Raw genomic sequence first — 18,606 nt, forward strand, 5'->3', positions numbered from 1 at the left:
CCTTTTGATCAATCTTTGAGGATGCCAAGTCAAGCGAGACAGAGGTATGATTTACATCATGGGTAACACTTTGATCATGGGCACAAAGGAAAATTGAAGAAATGAGAGAGAGTCTTATTGGTGAAAACCCTCACGGGCACCGTAAGGCGATGGTGAGCTGAGAGAAAATTTAAAATGAGAGAGTCTTATTGGTGAAAACCCTTGCGGGCACCATAAGGCGATGGTGAGTTGAGAGATGAACACATGAGAGAGGCTTGTTGGTGAAAACCTTTTGGGGAACTACAAGTCGAATGAGGCTCATGACTTTACAGAGAATTTGGATCAGTGAAAGCCCAGTTTTGAAGTATGAAGACAGGACATGAACTGAAAATATAATTGGTTGGACGGATTAGGCTGATCAATCCGAAATGAATGTCATGATCATTGGAGATGGTTGCTTCCCTCAGATAAGTTTTCTTTTCTCATTCTTCTTCATATAGTCATCTGTGCTCAAAATTTTCCTTTGTTCCTTTTTGTCAAAAATCATGTCACTTTGCTCTTTGAGTCTATCTTTATGGGTCTCTTTGGAGTCGGCGCTAGTTGAACAAGCAGGAAAGGATTTCAAAGCCTACTAAAGGATTTCAAAGCCTACTACCAGCTTCTAAATTTCACAAAGAGGAGTCCGGCCAGGCACATCACAATTGACTTGATTTAGAATAAGCAGTATGGTGATAACTGAGGTTCAGGCAATCAAGTGAATCTTGAATTTTGAGTAAATACAAGGATTCAACAACTTTCAAAATAAAAACACAATGCAACAAGTGAGTGTGAGAGATTCAGGTCATGCAGAGGTTTTGTGGTCCAGTTCTAATCAAAAGGTCAAACAACTTCTTGCTAGCCCGAAGCAACTAATCAGAATGAAGCATGGCAGTGGCGGAAGCAGACACTCAGCAAGGATGCCACAAACTAACCAGCACATTTTCAAACTAACAAGATTCTATTTTTCTGAAATAGGGGCAAGAAAATTTTTAAATCCACAGGGACCTCCCATGGAAAAGCATGGTTCAGGGAGCAAGAAATTCTATTCAGAATCCTCAAAGATGAGAGCATGACTCAGGTAAGTTCGTTTTAAATTCTCAGGATCCTTCTGAATAATGAGATTTAATTTTAAATTTTCAGGACCCTCATGGATAATGTGATTTAGTTTTTAAATTTTCAGGACCCTCCTGGATAATGGGATTTAGTTTTTAAAGTCTCAGGACCCTCCTGGATAATGAGATTTAGTTTTTAAATTCTCAGGACCCTCCTAGATAATGAGATTTAGTTTTTAAAATTCTCAGGACCTTCCTGGATAATGAGATTTAATTTAAAATTTTTAGGACCCTCCTGGATAATGGGATTTAATTTAAAATTTTCAGGACCCTCCTGGATAATGGGATTTAGCTTTTAAATTTTCAGGACCCTCCTGGATAATGAGATTTAGTTTTTAAATTTTCAGGACCCTCCTGGATAATGGGATTTAATTTAAAATTTTCAGGACCCTCATGGATAATGGGATTTAATTTAAAATTTTCAGGACCCTCCTGGATAATGGGATTTAGCTTTTAAATTTTCAGGACCCTCCTGGATAATGGGATTTAGTTTTTAAATTTTCAGGACCCTCCTAGATAATGAGATTTAGTTTTAAATTCTCAGGACCCTCCTAGATAATGGGATTTAGTTTTTAAATTTTCAGGACCTTCATGGACAATGAGATTTAGTTTTTAAATTCTCAGGACTCTCCTGGATAATGGGATTTAGTTTTAAGTTTTAGATAAGATTTAATTCGAAGTTTTCAGGGCCCTCCTGGATAATGGGATTTAGCTTTTGAATTCTTAGAGCTCTATAGGTAACATGATCCGATTAACACTCACAAATATGCCCAGATCCCAAACTGGGGCAGAAAAATTTCTTTTCTTTGCTCCGAAAACTCTTCGTGTTTCCAAGCAAAGAGGGGCAGCTGTAAGCACGTAATTTTTGACCCGCGCAAATTTTAAAGTTAGTTTTAGTATTTTAATATTTTTAAAATATTTACTTGACTTTATTTTAATATAATTTTAATCTTTTTATTTTTAGTCCTAAGATAAAAAAGAAAAAAGAAAAAAAAAGCATAAATACTTTTATTTATCGTGTTTATCGCTTTTCTATATTTTTATCTTTAGTTTAAGATCAATTAGTATATTTTTATTCATGGTATCTTAATTTTATCATGACTTTAGCCTATTTTCTTTGTTTTTTACTTTATTGTTATAACATTTAAAAATACAAAAAAAAAGAGGTAGTTTCATTTTAAAATTTTGTTTATATACTTAACTAAGTTTAATTAATATTTTGGTAAGATTTTTGAGTTTGTCTTTGTTCAACAAGAAAATTTATAGGCCCAAAGGTGTGAGTCCATTTTCTTTTAACTTAAACCCAATTATTCTTAGCCCATTCTTCCCAACCCATTAGCCCATTTATGTGCAAGATTTAATCCTAGCCATCTATTTTCTTCTAATCCAATGGCCATCATCCCTTCCCACCTTCATATAAAATACCCAATTATAGAAACCCTAACCCAAGTTTTTTTCAATCTCCTAGTCAAAAACTAAAAAGAGGACCCAAACCAAGTCCAGCAAACCGCCGCTGCCCAACAACCCTTCTTTACTCACCCGCACGCCGACCACCGTTTCCCCATCGTCAACAACCAGCAACCATCGTCGCCAGCCACTCTTAGCCGCCCAAACTTCATCTTCTCTAAAAACTATCAGCTATACACACGCACAAAGACACACGGTAACACACACACACACACAAGCACAAACAGAGAACGAGAATGAAAGAAAAGATATATATGAAATTTGGTTGAGCTGAGGGTGTTTCAAACTCGTTGTTAATCGCCGTTCGAGTTTCCGGTCGGGTTTGCTGTTTTGTTCAAAAGCTTCGTTGAGATACATTGTTCCGGATTCATTGGTCGCTCAATTTTGCTCTATTTTGTTACTATAATTGCTGGAATTCCTACATATAAATACAAAGTAAGGTCCATCTCCTTCCCTTTCCATGTATGTTTTGTATGGATCAAAATATGATTTGAGCCTAGGGTGAAAGATGTTTGGTAATCTGGATTTAGTTTTGCAAAGTGTTAATAGACAACGAATGGTTATGGAATGATTAGAAACTAATTTGAGTAGGTATTCTAGGAGGTTTAGGTCCACGTCATTGAATGTTTTGGAGTATCTTTGAAGTTTGATTTTTTTTTTGGGGGGTGGGGGTGGGGGGTTGACAACAAGTGATTTAAATTGGTACCATTATATTGTTGCTTCATGATTTGGATTAAGAATGGGTGTCTTATTGTTTACTGAATCAATTTGATCATTTCCTTTACACGAGACCAAGTAGCTGAATTATTTCAAATGATTTGTGTAGTCCTGTCAAGCTGTTGTACCCATTTGATTCTTTTCTTGTATCTTCCGAAACATGAATTAGCCGCGGCGAGATTAATAAGGGTTAATGAAGCTTGTCTTACTAGTTAGATCTTGTTGGCAACGAGAGGTTCATTTCTGAAAAGGGTAGACTGGGAACATTTTCGGGGTTGTCAGAGGGATAGTAATGGCTCTTATCATACTTTGATCCACCATTTTGTTTTATCTTGTCTTATCTTGTCTCGTTTTCTTTTCTCCCATGTGTGTTAGTTGCTCATTCCTATCCTGATATGAATGGATGATTGAATGAAGGTTGGGTCGCGGGAGCGGGATGAGGCTGAGCTCATTAGCGATTAAATTGTTTACATGCCTTAGGAATTAAGCTTAGCCGAAATACATAAAATAAAAGTCAAGAGAATTTTAGTGATTTAGAATTTTCCCTTGCATTTAATTCCCTTTATTTATTTGTTTATTTTGTTATGTTGTCCGCTAGTAGCATGTTTAGGCCGACCACACTTGGGTAGGCAAACTTTAGGATTTTTGTTAATTTTGAGGCGAGAGGCTGTTCCCGTAGTTAAATTTATCCGGGGAATGCCCCGAGGGATTTGTATATATTTTATTTCAGGAGTATGCCCCGAAGTGAATGTAATTGGAGATCGATAGTCGAACTCGTAGTATTTTTATTTTTATTCTTATTTTCATTTTCTTTTATTAGGTGGGGACGACCTCGAGCCTCTTGTTTGTTTACTTTTCTTTTCCGTGTTTATTTTTACCACAATTCGAATATTTTAAAAGCCGAATAGATCAAGTACGCAACCGTACTAGTTACGGGACTTGGGGAGTGCCTAACACCTTCTTCCCGAGTCAAATGAACCCCCTTACCCGAATCTCTGGTGCGGACTTATGTTTTGGAGTTCAAGTGTTTTAAAGGAAAATTATTTTTTTAAAAACGATGACCTGGCACACCGAAATCAATGTCAGGTGGCGACTCTGAGTTATTTCCTTTTAAACACAACATTTTTGTCACTTTCTAATTGAAAACCCTTTTCGAGCTTTACTAAATCTTTTTATTATTTTAAGAGAGTTTAGTGAGGTTTGGTTAAAAAGGGGTGTGACATCGCTGACGACTCTGCTGGGGACCTGCAGGTTCGAGCTGGTATTTGATCTTGTTGGCTTTTAGGATATTCGGTTGAGGTTTTTGTTTTCTTTATTTGCTTTGTTTATTTGCTTTGTTTGTCTTATTTCCTTATTTTGTTGGTTATTTGTTTATCGCTTTTCTTAATGTGTTACTGTTTTATAAACTGTCACATGTGCATAACCATGGGTCTTCTTTCTGCAACAAGTCTCGGAGTACGCGTCGCGTGCAAGAACTCTTTGTTGAGTCACTCTTAATTTAGGAGGGGGGGACGTCAGACGTATGGAGTGGGTGGAAAGCTTGAGCAGCCACCATCGACCATAGCTCCCCCGAATTGCCTTGTTAGTGAACCCCAAACTTAGATCAGCCTTTAGGTCATTTTTATTTGCATCATGTCATTTAGACCTAACAGGGCTCGGTCCTAGGTACTGTTTCCCTTTGTAGGAAGCCTATCCAAATTTTGTCAAAATGGGCCCGTGGCCCAAAAAGACATTCAATCATCCCTATATGATACATGTTGCATCTTTGAGGGTAAAAAGGTCATTTGGCGGATCGATGTTTGGGAAAGAAGGGTGAAAGACGAAGCAAGTAGGGCCCAGTTATATTTTTCATTCACTACTTTTTAAAAAAAAATGAAAAATCCAAAAAAGATTTTACATTTTCCCATTATTTTCCAAAAATTCAAAAAAAAAAAAGAAAATCCAAAAGATTTTACATTTTCCATCATTTTCCAAAAATTCAAAAAAAAAAAAGAGAAAAGAAAATCCAAAAAGAGTTTACATTTTCCATCATTTCTCAAAAAGACAAAAAATATGATTTTTCCAAATTAGTTGCATTTTTTTTAAAAGGCTTTCTCCCATGACCAATCTTTCCGAACTACGCGAATCTGATTCTCGTCTTCTAGGGCGGGATACGTAGGCAACCCACATAGGGTCCGGTCTTCCTATTAGGTCCTAGGTTCTTGGCTGCCGGGGTCGTAGCCAAATCTTGCATGTATAGCCATATTTGGCCACATTGGCCTTTTTGCAAAAATAGAAGTGTTTTCTCAAAGTAGTTTGTTATCTCTTGTTTTAGGATCTTGAGTCTACAATAAAGTGTCCTCTTAATTCTAAGGTTCATTCCTGTCAAATTTGCATGTCTAGCCACTTTTGGCCACATCGGCCATTCTTGCAAAATAGGGTTATTTTCGCAAGAGTGGATCTATTACCCATGTCTTAAGATCTTGATTTTATAACTCGGTGTCATATCACTTTAAGGTCCATCCATGTCGTGTTTGCGTCCCTAGCCACATTTGGCCACATCGGCCATTTTTGCAAAAAAAGGTCCATTTCTGCAAAGTAATTTTTAAGACCATGATTGTCGGGATATTAGAGTCATGTAAGCTTTAAATGGAGTATTTCTCATGAATTAGGGGTCAACTTTGTCAAGTTTGCGCTAATAGCCACTTTCAGCCACTTAGGCCATTTTGCAAATATAGCCAAGTTGTGTCCTGCATTTGTCGACTAGAAAATGTGGTGGGGTCACGTAGTGTCCCGAGTCGCTAACCATGTTTGCTTCATTCAGGTATGGACCCGCTGATCCAATCCTAAGTGCTGATGGTAGTAAAGATTCCTAGGAAGTTGATCAAGTGGTGGAAAATGTTTTCATCGTTAGAGCAACATGAGTTAATGCAGAAATTGGGCACCCTAACTTCCCTTCTTGATATCACACTCCGCCCAGACTTAGTGGAGGCGATGCTGACTTATTGGGATCCGCAAAATTTTATTTTCAGATTTGGAGAGTGTGAGATGACTCATACCTTGGCGGAAATGTCTGGTCTCACTCGTTTAAGCTATATAGGCAAGGACATGATACTTTCCCGAGACCACTCTAGGACAAGATTCCTCAGCGACCTGGGCCTGAAAGATAATAAGCATTTAAAATGTCTCGAGCAGTCCTGGATATCCTTGGATTATTTGTTTGCAAGATTTGGACCACATGATAGTTTTGATATCTTTTGGGATGAGTTCTGCACAACCAAGGCAAAGTGGCAAAGACGTCGCCTCGAAGCTTTCAGCCTTGCTTTGTTGGGATTATTGGTTTTTCCATTAGATGAGAGGCATATTAGTACCCGTCTACAGTCAGTGGTAATGGCACTATTTCATGAGAAGCAACGCAAAACGTTACCGTTGTACCGATGATCTTAGCAGAGTTGTATCGAGCCCTGAGTGAGGTTAAGGGAGGTGTCAAATATTTTGAGGGAAGTAACCTTTTGCTACAGCTGTGGATGATGGAGCATTTGTACACCGCTTCCTTACTTTGTCCCATCGACCGTGCCTTGAGGGATCGGGTGGTAAGCATTGAACGCAGGATGAAATCTCCTAAGTTTACGTACCCAGTAGGCGTCACGGCTTGGATTGAGTTCCTTGGTTTGAGGACAAATGGGAATGTTTTGTGGGCTTACCTTTGGCTACCTTTGGATGATATCTTGGTAGGGTGCCTCATGCAGCCTTTCCTGATGCTAATAGGACTCAAGTGTGTCAGGTCGTACACTCCCGTTAGGGTAATGCTGCAATTGGGCAGAAGACAAGAGGAGCCTCCAACTTTAAAACTTCGGAGGCACATCATAAATTTTAGCAAAAAGGCGGCTGATGAAATCAAGTATGTGCAATACTGGAACAATGCAAAGAGGATGAAGAAAAATACATTAGTAGAGGACGTTGGCAGGCCCGAGTGTACTCAGGAGTACTTGGTTACAGTCCGTCCCGCCAGGGGTCAACATCCCATTGCCAGCCTAACTCAGGGGTCGGGCAGTTCAGACAGATGATTTTGGGGAGGCATCGGACCAAGATTCCTGGGATAAGCTTGAGTTGATAAAGTCTTAGTTAGCGGGATTGGCAGCAAACGTGGAGCAGCATAGCCAGTATTTGTTCAGGGTCGGCCTTCAGGATGCGGGGGCACACGCTAGTGCCTTTATTTCCAGCATCGGTGTTTCTTTACGAGGCATGTTACAGAGTTTGAGCATGACGGACATCCCAGGACCATCCCGGTCAGGACAGTCGCATTTAGGAGCAGCTTGAGGAGTCATTCTATTTAGGTGTTTTGAGATTGTCTTATGTTGTCTTTTATTTTCGTGTCTTGTCTAGAAGTACTGAGTCCTTTCAGTAATGTCAGAGTCTGTCGTAGTGTAGTTGAGTCTGTCATGTCTTTCATTATCGTATTTCCCTTTGTATTTTAATATCGAAAAGTTTTAAATGAAAAATCCCAAAAAGATTTTGTTTTCAATTTATTTTCCACCACTTCTCCAGAACTACGCTTGGTCTGATTCATGAGGGACATGATACGTAGACAACCTACATCGGGTTCGATCAAATCATTTTTGGTTCAAAATAAAAAGAGAAAGAAAAAGAAAAGAGTGATAAGAGGTGTTGGAAAGAAAGAGAAGAAAGGATTAAAATGAGCAAATTGGGATGATCCCATATGACCCTGCGACCCTCAAAGCCATTTTAGAACCGTTTATTGTTGCTAGGTGCATTGCACGTAATGTGATATTATTATTTGATAAATGCTCTAACGCTAACATGGTGGTTTTGTGTTGTTGTCCTCTGTTATCACTATTAAATTTCAAGAAGGTGGTTAGTTTGTTGGCATCCTGGCAAGTCATCCATACAACACCCGATCAAAGCGTCAAACAGTCATGGTTAGCAAGGAAACAGACACTGGAGTTGTAGACCCACCAAGGGAGATTGTTGAGTCGGAATCGGAACTGCAATAGGAGGTCCGGAGGTTGAAGCATCAGATGGCAGAAATGTATCAAGCCTGGATTAAGGGACATCCTCCACCCTCGTTCCCTACCAACTACACAGAAAACCCTGCTTCCATTCCACCATTATCTCAATCCCAGATGCCCAATACCATTGATCTTTCCCCACAACACGCACCTGGCTTTACCCCTTACCATAACTACCCCGGCACTTTAACCCAAACTGTTCATGCTCCGCCAGCCAAAACAACCTCATACCCTGCTCCGATACCTGCTCCTATTTTTGTACCCCCTCCACAAGCTACCCTCCACCGATCCTCTAGTGAGCCCGCATTCCCCGCTACAGATGCCCACTACTATGCACCAGAGCCCACCTTCAAAGTCTCAGATCCTTACTCTTACAATCCCCAATTTGAGCCTCATGTTGAAACTGACAAACTACCCAAGAACGCAGAGCAAGAAGTGATATTTAGGAAGGTACAGAGTCTGGAGCAATCATTGAGAAATATGCAAGGGTTGGGAAACCAAGTGAGTGTAGCCTATAAGGATTTGTGTTTGTTCCCCGATGTCCAATTGCCTGCCGGGTTCAAGATGCCCAAGTTAGACTTGTATGATGGACATGGGGATCTTGTATCTCATCTGAGAGGTTATTGTAGTAAAATGAGAGGCGCCGAGGGAAAATATAAATTACTGATGGCATACTTCAGCCAAAGTCTGAGTGGGGCAGCTTTAGAATGGTACACCCACCAGGACGCCAGCAGGTGGTACACCTGGGACAATATGGCTCAGGCCTTTGCCCGGCACTTTCAGTACAATATAGACATTGTTCCAGACCACCTATCTCTGACCAAGGTGGAAAAGAAACCCAGTGAAAGCTTTAGAGAATACGGGTTCCAATGGAGGGAGCAAGCCACACGAGTCAATCCTCCGATGGAAGAGGACGAGATGGTTAAATACTTTCTTCAAGCCCTAGAGCCCACTTACTATGGCCACTTGATCTCAACGATTGGTAAGTCTTTCAATGATGTGGTGAAGATGGGAGAAATGGTGGAAGAGGGGCTCAAGTCGAGTAAGATCATGAGCTATTCTGCTATAAAAGCAACCACCAAATCCAGAGTGGTACCGAAAGTTTGCTAGGCAAGAAGAAGAAGGAAGATGTTGTTATGTTTGTCTCCGAATCATGGCATGGCCAGAGGGGTTCACCTCATCAGTACATCCATCCTCGACCCCGACCCCAAGCCTACGCCCAAGCTCCATATAATCCACCTCAACATTACTTTTCCCCGCAAAACTCCCAATACTCAGCCAGGCCATCCCAATACCTTGTTCACCACGCACAGTCATATGCCCAACCCCCTCCTTACCCGTAATGGCATGCTCCAGCTCCGTAGAATATCTACCCAGCTCCATAAAATACCTATCCACCCCACAACCCTATCAAAACCCCACTTATTCAAATTTTCGATCAAGGTCAGAGTATAAGAGAGAGAGAGAGGCAGCAGTGAAAACAAACTTTTACCCCGCTTGGAGAGTCCTATGCTAGTCTGTTTCAAATGTTAAGGCAGTTGGACGTCTTGAGGCCGATTGAGTCAAAGATACCAAATCCCTCTCCAAAAAACCTCGATTATTCCCTAAAATGCGCTTATTGTTCTGATTCTCCAGAGCATAACATAGAGAAGTGTTGGCATTTGAAACGGGCAATCCAGGAGCTCATTGATACAAACCAAATTGTAGTCCAAAGCCCAGATGCGCCAAACATCAACCAAAACCCTTTGCCAGCCCATGCAGAAATGCACATGATTGAAATAGTTCACAAGGATGGGGAGCCCAAAAAGTCTTCTAAGTCCATTATGATGATTTGGACCAGTGAAAGCAATTTGGTTAAAGCTCCAGACTCTACCAAAGCAACGCCCTTGACAGTTGAAGGGATGACAGAAAAGCCGAGCTCACTCAATTCGAAACCACCAGTGTTGGTCGTGAAAGGGCTGTCGAAAGATATCAGGGCAAGTCCGGAAAGTTCAAAAGTGGTAGTACCAGGGATTTCAAGTAAGCCTGCCATATTTGTGAAGGGGGCTCCTACTACCCCTATCATCATTAAACCAGTAACCCAGCTTCCAGTGGTGGATGCCAAGGCTGTTCCGTGGAATTATAAACAAGTGATAGTGACATACAAAGGAAAAGAAATAGAGGAAGACGTCAATGAAACTGGAGGATTGACTCATTCTGGGAGATGTTTCAGTAACCCAGCTTCCAGTGGTGGATGCCAAGGCTGTTTCGTGGAATTATAAACAAGTGATAGTGACATACAAAGGAAAAGAAATAGAGGAAGAAGTTAATGAAACTGGAGGATTGACTCATTCTGGGAGATGTTTCACCCCAGAAGAATTAAGGAAAGTCAAGCCATTCAAGGATAGCCCAAAGCCAGTAAAGAAATCGGTCACTGAGGAAGAGGCTGAGGAGTTCCTGAAAAAGATAAAAGAGTAGGATTATTCCATTGTGGAGTAGTTAAGGAAAAAACCAGCTCAGATTTCTCTTTTGTCTTTGTTGATACATTCAGATGAACATCGCAGGGTCTTGATGAAGATTTTGAATGAGGCACATGTTCCTGATAAGATCACAGTGAACCACTTGGAAAAGCTAGCTGGCAGGATCTTCGAAGCAAATAGGATCATTTTCTCGGACGATGAACTTCCTATGGAGGGTACAGAACACAACCGAGCTCTTTATCTCACGGTGAAGTGTGAAGATTCTATTGTCTCAAGGGTTTTGGTTGATAATGGCTCTAGTGCGAATATTTGTCCCCTGTCTACTCTGCAAAAACTATAGATTGGCACCAAAAGAATCCACTTGAACAGTGTGTGTGTACGAGGCTTTGATGGGGGAGGTAAAGATTCTATTGGAGATATAATGCTCGAATTGTCAATAGGGCCTGTTGAGTTTACCATGGAATTCCAAGTGTTAGATGTGGCTGTCTCCTACAATCTGTTGTTAGGCAGGCCCTGGATACATGCTGCTAAGGCAGTCCCGTCTTCTCTACACCAAATGGTGAAGTTTGAATGGGACACGCAGGAAATAGCTGTGCACGGTGATGAGGACTTGTCAGCCTGTAATGATACAATTGTTCCGTTCATCGAAGCTAAAGATGATAAGGGACCTTGGGTCTATCAGACTTTCGAAATAGTGTCTGTTGAGAAAATTCCTGAAGGAAAATGCATTCTGGGTCCTAAGCTATCCTCCGCGTCAGTCATGGTTGCGAATGAAATGTTGAAGAATGGTTTTGTGTTGGGAAAGGGTCTGGGCTCATCTCTTTAGGGTATTGTGCATACAGTGCGCCCTAGTGGGAATCCTGGTACATTTAGTTTGGGATTCATGCCCACAGAGAAGGACGTGAAAAGGGTTAAAAATCTGAAACAGAAGGTATGGTCGCTCCCCAAGCCCGTCCCACACATCTTTAAGTCTTTTGTTAAGCTAGGAGCCGAAAAGCCTCCAACCTCCTCAATCCCAAAACTTGTGGTCGATGTTGATGAAGAGCTGATCAAGAGGTTTCAAAGTCTGTTCGAAGAAGTCAATATGGTAGAAGTTGGTGAAGGCTCTAGTAAAGCAAATGTGCAGCTCGTTGGCCCAAACGTGAAGCTTAGCAATTGGAAAGCTACTCCTCTCCCCTCCAGGAAGGAGTTTTGGTAGTTTGCTTTGTTTTCCTTTCTGTTATCTGGGTTATTCAAGGGTTGTAATCCAGATTTTTAGTTTTGCTTGTTTTGATGTTCAAATCCTTCTATCCTTTTATTTCAATGAAATGCAATTTTCCGTTTTCCGTTATTCTTAATAGTGTTTTATTTTGTTCTTTTTTCTTTTGTACAATTCTTTTTATGCTAGTTGCAGTGACATGACATGCATGAAGGGTTTTCAGCCGAATCTTAAAAGCCAATCTAATTCTGAAATAACAATCCAAGAAGTAGAATATGATGATGAAATAGAATATGATGAAGAAGCAACATTTGAGGAAATCAGTAAAGAGCTAAAACAATTTGAAGAAAAACCAAAGCCTAATTTGAGTGAAACCGAAGCAATCAATTTAGGGGACCAGGATGATGTTAGAGAAACCAAGATAAGTGTTACACCCCAAGTTTTCATACGTGAGAGTACGTCGTAAGTCATTGATGTAAGCTCGGAAATGAGATTATATTTGGAAGCAAATAAAGTAAGTTAATCATGTTACCTTGGAGGTTACAAATATTTAATATCATGAATAGTACCAAGAGGGTTGGAAATCTTAGAAGCTAAACCAATTGAAGAAAATAAGTTTCGTCAAAAGTCGACAAGTTTGAAATGTTATAACATGTACTTTGGGGTAAGACTAGGGTTCTTAACATGATAAGGAGGTTATTCTATGAGTTATTTTAGTCGTATGATAATCATTTTCTACATTTTGAAGGCAAGCAAGTTGTGGAACAAGAGTTGGCAAAGGTCATCACAAGTTACATTCATAAATTTGCTGAAATTTAGGTCAAATATATCTGAGAATTTCTCCAAATATACTTGGAATCATGGGGTGTTATACCTACTAAATTGAATATCTACGAGTCTAGTTTTTAACTCATTAAACCGTTCATCAATACGACATCAGAGTAGAGAGATATTCGTGTTTTCGCGAGACCGCGCAAGCAGCTCCCAATGGGACCCACTTAGGCGGTGGTTGACCTACTTCAATTTATAAACGATTTGGACGCCTATTTTTGCTCATTTTTCAACTAAAATTCGTCTCCAAACTTCTCCTAACCCTCCTAAACATATACCACAAGGGTTTGAAGTGATTCCAAAGTGATTACACCATATTTCAACATCAAAACTTAGTTCTAGTGAAGAACAACACCTCTTTGAGGTTGTGTTGTCATTGAGGATTGTTGTGGTTTGTATTTGGATGAAATTCCAAGTTGTTGCTGCTGTCTAAGGTGATTATAACAGCCTACTAATTGTGCTTAAGCTTGCCTGTATGTTGGTTAAGTTGTTAGGATGATAAACTACAAGATAATACTTGGATTAACTTAAGTCACTTCTATGGTGTTGTATTGCTATTAAGGGTTGTTGTAAACTGAATATAACTTGGATTTTGACTTGAAGTTACTGTATAAGGTATGTATATTGTTATCTTGCTTGTGCCTAAGGTTATCTTGATGTTGATTAAGTTAAATGGATGGGCTAGACATGAACTAGTGAATAAAGTTGCTAACTGAGGATAGTTGAAGTTGTGGATTATTTTCGTTGTTATAAATATATGGTTTAAGGCTGGAATCATTGATTAATGACTTCATTATCATGTTAATGATACTTTTATGTTGAAGTAAGAAGTCTATAAGGATTGATAAGGGGTATACGGATTCCAATCGGAGCTTGCCGCTCGTCGTAATGTAGTTGTGACTTGTTGTTGTTATATGGTGTCTTGATATTGATAATTATGTATTGATAGATTGCTCGGGTCATTGTTGTTTGTATATGGTATTGGAGGAGGCCCTTGTTAGAAGGGAGATGTTTCCAAAATTTACATAAACGAGCTACTAGCTTAAGTTATAGACTTAGCCTTTGCTCAGCACTAATTTTGAATCTCCTTATACTATGATAGATTGAGTTGACTTGTTTGAAGAGTTGCTTGGAAGTGATTAAGGACTCAACGGGTTTAAGGTATGTTAAGTCACTTTCTTCTTTCTTTTGGCATGAGCTAAAGTGAAATGAATACGCTACTTCATAACGGATCTACTCCTAGCAACTAAGGTTGTCCATGTTGTTCTTTCCTTATAAAATTATTCTAAGCAAGTGTGTATGCTCCTTGAATCCTACTAATGTTTATATTGAGGGTATGGATGTCCATAGTGCTCTTAAGTCACTCCAAAAGGTTTAGAAGGTGATTCCATGAGTATAGCATGCATTATATATAGTATCTATTTTACTCTACTGAGTCGCTCTATAGTCGGCCGGGTACGACATCTATTGTGCAACCACTGATCAGTTGGGTTTACCGAGCTCCACATGGCCGGGTACGATTTTATCGAACCTTATGATGGTCGGGTATGCTTTTACCGAGTCCTCTTTGAGGCCGGGTACGATATGATGATGATGATGCCCACAAAAGCGAATGTTTTAAAAAGTTTATGTATATATATGTATTATGCATTTCATATCATAGCCCCTAGAGGCACTCAGATGTTACAGGTTGTATCTCCTCTATCTCTCTCTTTACATTACTGTTCTTATGTATGCTTTCCTGCCTAACATACTCGGTACTTTATTCGTACTGACGTCCCTTTTGCATGGGGACGCTGCATTTCATGCCCGCAGGTCCCGATTGATAGGTTGACAGTCCTCCTAGTAGGCTATCAGCTCAGCGAAGGTGTTGGTGCACTCTACTTGCTCCGGAGTTGCCTATTTGGTCAGTATGCTTTGGATATATTGATTGGTATGGCGGGGCCCTATCCCGACCTTTATGATTTTATGTACTCTTAGAGGCTTGTAGATAGATATCAGGTGTATGGATACTTGTATGGCCTTGTCGGCCTATGTTTCGAGTTTACTAATGGTCATATCGGCCTTATAGGCCCGTATGTCACATATATTAGTTTGTATATCATGTTGGGTCTTCATATGTTAAGTATTCCCTTATTTTTTATTCTTGTTATCTCATGACGGGTTTTTTGGCTCATTTACTCATGATAACATGATAAGAAAGATATGTTACATTGGTACTCGGTTGAGTAAGGTACCGGGTGCCCGTCGCGGCCCTTAGGTTTGGGTCGTGACAATAAGTGTGCATTTAGAGCCGCAAGTTAAGGAGGCAATAGTCAAAACATTGTTTGAGTACAAAGATGTCTTTGCATGGTCATATAACGATATGCCGGGCCTGAGCACTGATCTGGTAGTTCATAAATTGCCAACTGATCCAGCATTCCCTCCTGTCAAGCAAAAGTTGCGAAAGTTCAAGACTGATATGAGTGTGAAGATCAAAGAAAAAATCACAAAGCATCTTACTATAGAGGTCATTCGGGTCTCTCGATATCCCACTTGGTTAGCCAATGTTGTGCCAGTACCAAATAAGGATGGTAAGACCAGGGTCTGTGTTGATTACCGTGATCTTAACAAAGCAAGCCCAAAGGATGATTTTCCATTATCGAACATTCACATTCTGATCGATAATTGTGCCAAGCATGAGATTGGATCTTTTGTGGACTGTTATGCGAGATATCACCAGATCTTGATGGATGAGGAAGATGCAGAAAAGACAGCGTTTATCACGCCATGGGGAACATATTGTTATCGGGTAATGCCATTTGGTTTGAAGAATGCTGGGGCAACTTACATAAGGGTGATGACCACCATATTTCATGACATGATACACATGGAGATTGAGGTTTATGTCGATGATGTGATCATAAAGTCAAAGAAGCAGTCTGACCATGTTAAGGATTTGAGGAAGTTTTTCCAAAGACTCCGCGGGTATAACCTCAAGCTCAATCCAGCGAAACGTGCATTTGGTGTCCCATCGGGGAAGCTGTTGGGATTCGTGGTTAGTAGACACGGCATTAAGTTAGATCCATCGAAGATCAAAGCCATTCAATAGTTACCGCCGCCAAAGAACAAAACAGAGGTGATGAGTTTGCTTGGAAGGTTAAATTACATCAGCATGTTCATTGCTCAGCTCACGACAACCTGTGAGCCCATCTTTAAGCTGCTGAAGAAGAATGCTACGGTCAAGTGGACTGAAGAATGTCAAGAAGTATTTGATAAGATTAAGAGGTACCTGTCGAATCCACCTGTGCTGGTCCCACCAGAGCCTGGAAGACCTTTAATTCTCTATTTGACAGTTTTGGATAATTCTTTTGGCTGTGTATTGGGTCAACATGATATCACGGGAAAAAGGAGCAAGCAATCTATTATCTCAATAAGAAGTTCACTCCCTATGAGGTTAAGTACACTCTGCTTGTGAGGACATGTTGCGCCCTGACTTGGGTTGCACAAAAGTTGAAGCATTATCTGTCATCCTACACTACTTACCTCATTTCCCTCATGGATCCTCTAAAGTATATCTTTCAGAAGCCTATGCCCACGGGAAGACTGGCGAAGTGGCAGATTTTACTTACTGAGTTTGACATCATTTATGTGACTCGGACGGCGATGAAGGCCCAAGCCTTGGCCGAGAATCCGGTGGATGATGAATATGAGCCACTGAAGACTTATTTTCCTGATGAAGAGGTCATGTGTGTTGACGAGGTTGACCGAGATGAAAAGCCAGGTTGGAAAGTCTTCTTTGATGGAGCTGCTAACATGAAGGGTGTCGGAGTAGGGGCTGTACTTATATCTGAAACAGGGCAACACTACCCTGTAACAGCCCAACTTCGATTTCATTGCACCAACAATATGGCCGAGTATGAAGCATGCATTCTAGGTTTGAGGTTAGCTGTAGACATAGGAGTCCAGGAAATACTGGTTCTGGGAGATTCAGATTTGTTGGTTCATCAGATTCAAGGAGAATGGAAGACTCGAGATTTGATGCCCATACCGTACCGATAGTGTCTGCATGATCTTTGTCAACGGTTCAGGTCGGTTGAATTTAGACATATTCCTAGGATTCATAATGATATTGTTGATGCCTTGGCCACTCTGGCGTCAATGTTACATCATCCAGACAAGGCTTATGTCGACCCCATGCACATCCAAGTTCATGATTAACATGCTTCTTGTAATGTGGTGGAAGAGGAAATCGATGGCGAACCTTGGTTCCACGATGTCAAAGAATATATCAGGTCGGGGGTATATCCAGTACATGCTACAGGTGACCAAAAGAGAACTATTCGACGTCTGGCTAGTGGATTTTTCTTGAGTGGAGGAATCTTGTACAAGAGGACTCCGGATTTAGGACTGCTGAGGTGCATAGACGCTAAAGAAGCTTCAACTATCATGGCCGAAGTGCATTTTAGAGTTTGTGGGCCGCACATGAACAGGTATGTCTTGGCAAAAAAGATACTTCGAGCAGGTTATTATTGGCTCACCATGGAACGTGACTGTATCAGTTTTGTTCGCAAGTGTCATCAATGCCAGGTACATGGTGATTTGATTCATTCTCCCCCATCTGAGTTACACACAATGTCTGCACCTTGGCCCTTTGTTGCTTGGGGCATGAATGTCATTGGACCAATTGAGCCGGCAGCGTCAAACGGGCATAGGTTTATTCTGGTGGCCATTGATTACTTTACCAAGTGGGTCGAAGCTGTAACTTTCAAGTTCGTGACCAAGAAGGCGGTGGTGGATTTTGTTCATTCAAATATCATTTGTCGGTTCAGAATTCCCAAGGTGATCATCACAGACAATGCTACTAATCTCAACAGTCATTTGATGAAAGAGGTATGCCAACAATTCAAGATCATGCATCGGAACTCCACTCTGTATCGGCCCAAGGCAAATGGAGCTGTTGAGGCTGCTAACAAGAACATAAAGAAGATACTTCGTAAGATGGTTCAAGGTTCTAGACAGTGGCATGAAAGGTTGCCTTTTGCCTTACTGGGTTATCGCACTACTATTCGCACTTCAGTAGGTGCAACTCCTTATCTGCTGGTATATGGAACTGAGGCAGTTATACCTGCGGAAGTTGAGATTCCATCCCTTCGGATAGTTGTAGAAACTGAAATTGATGATGATGAGTGGGTCAAAACCCGGCTAAAGCAGTTGAGTTTGATTGATGAGAAAATGTTAGCTGCAGTATGTCATGGTCAATTGTATCAGAAGAGAATGGCAAAAGCATACAACAAAAAGGTGTGTCCTCGGAAATTCGAAGTGGGTCAGATGGTATTGAAACGCATCCTTCCTTATCAGGCTGAAGCTAAAGGCAAGTTCGCCCCAAACTGGCAGGGGCCGTTCATAGTGGCAAGAGTGTTGCCCAATGACGCTTTGTATTTAACAGACATAGAAGGCAAATGTGTAGACATGGCTATCAATTCTGATGCAGTTAAGAGGTACTATGTATGATTTCTTTGCTTACCTTCAGTTATATTTTGTACTTGGCATGTTCAAAGTTGAAATGACGAGGGCATTGTGTTCCTCTACCCAAACACTTTCATCCTTTATTACCCCTTTTGAGCTTTATTTATTTTCTTTCATACCCCTCTTTTGGAATCAGTAACATAATTAGAGAACGAAAAAAAATGAATGAATGAATGAAAAATAAGAAGAATGAAAAAGAAAGAAAAAAAAGAAAGAAAAAGAAAGAAAAAAAAAATAGAAAAGAAAAAAGAAAAAGAAAGAAAGAAGAAAAAAATAAAGAAAAAAGA

General features: G+C 40.4%; 1 protein-coding gene across 1 annotated transcript; it reads left to right on the forward strand.

Moving 5' to 3' along the window:
* Positions 1-2,160: 2,160 nt before the first annotated feature.
* LOC142179242 (uncharacterized) lies at positions 2,161-12,406 on the forward strand. Its single transcript, XM_075248972.1, has 2 exons — positions 2,161-3,032; positions 6,118-12,406. Exon 2 carries the CDS (start codon positions 8,333-8,335, stop codon positions 9,431-9,433), a length of 1,101 nt encoding a protein of 366 aa, XP_075105073.1. The 5' UTR covers positions 2,161-3,032; positions 6,118-8,332; the 3' UTR covers positions 9,434-12,406.
* The last annotated feature ends 6,200 nt before the right edge of the window (positions 12,407-18,606 follow it).

The sequence above is a fragment of the Nicotiana tabacum genome, unplaced genomic scaffold (assembly GCF_000715075.1).
Source record: "Nicotiana tabacum cultivar K326 unplaced genomic scaffold, ASM71507v2 Un00438, whole genome shotgun sequence".
Lineage (NCBI taxonomy): Eukaryota > Viridiplantae > Streptophyta > Magnoliopsida > Solanales > Solanaceae > Nicotiana > Nicotiana tabacum.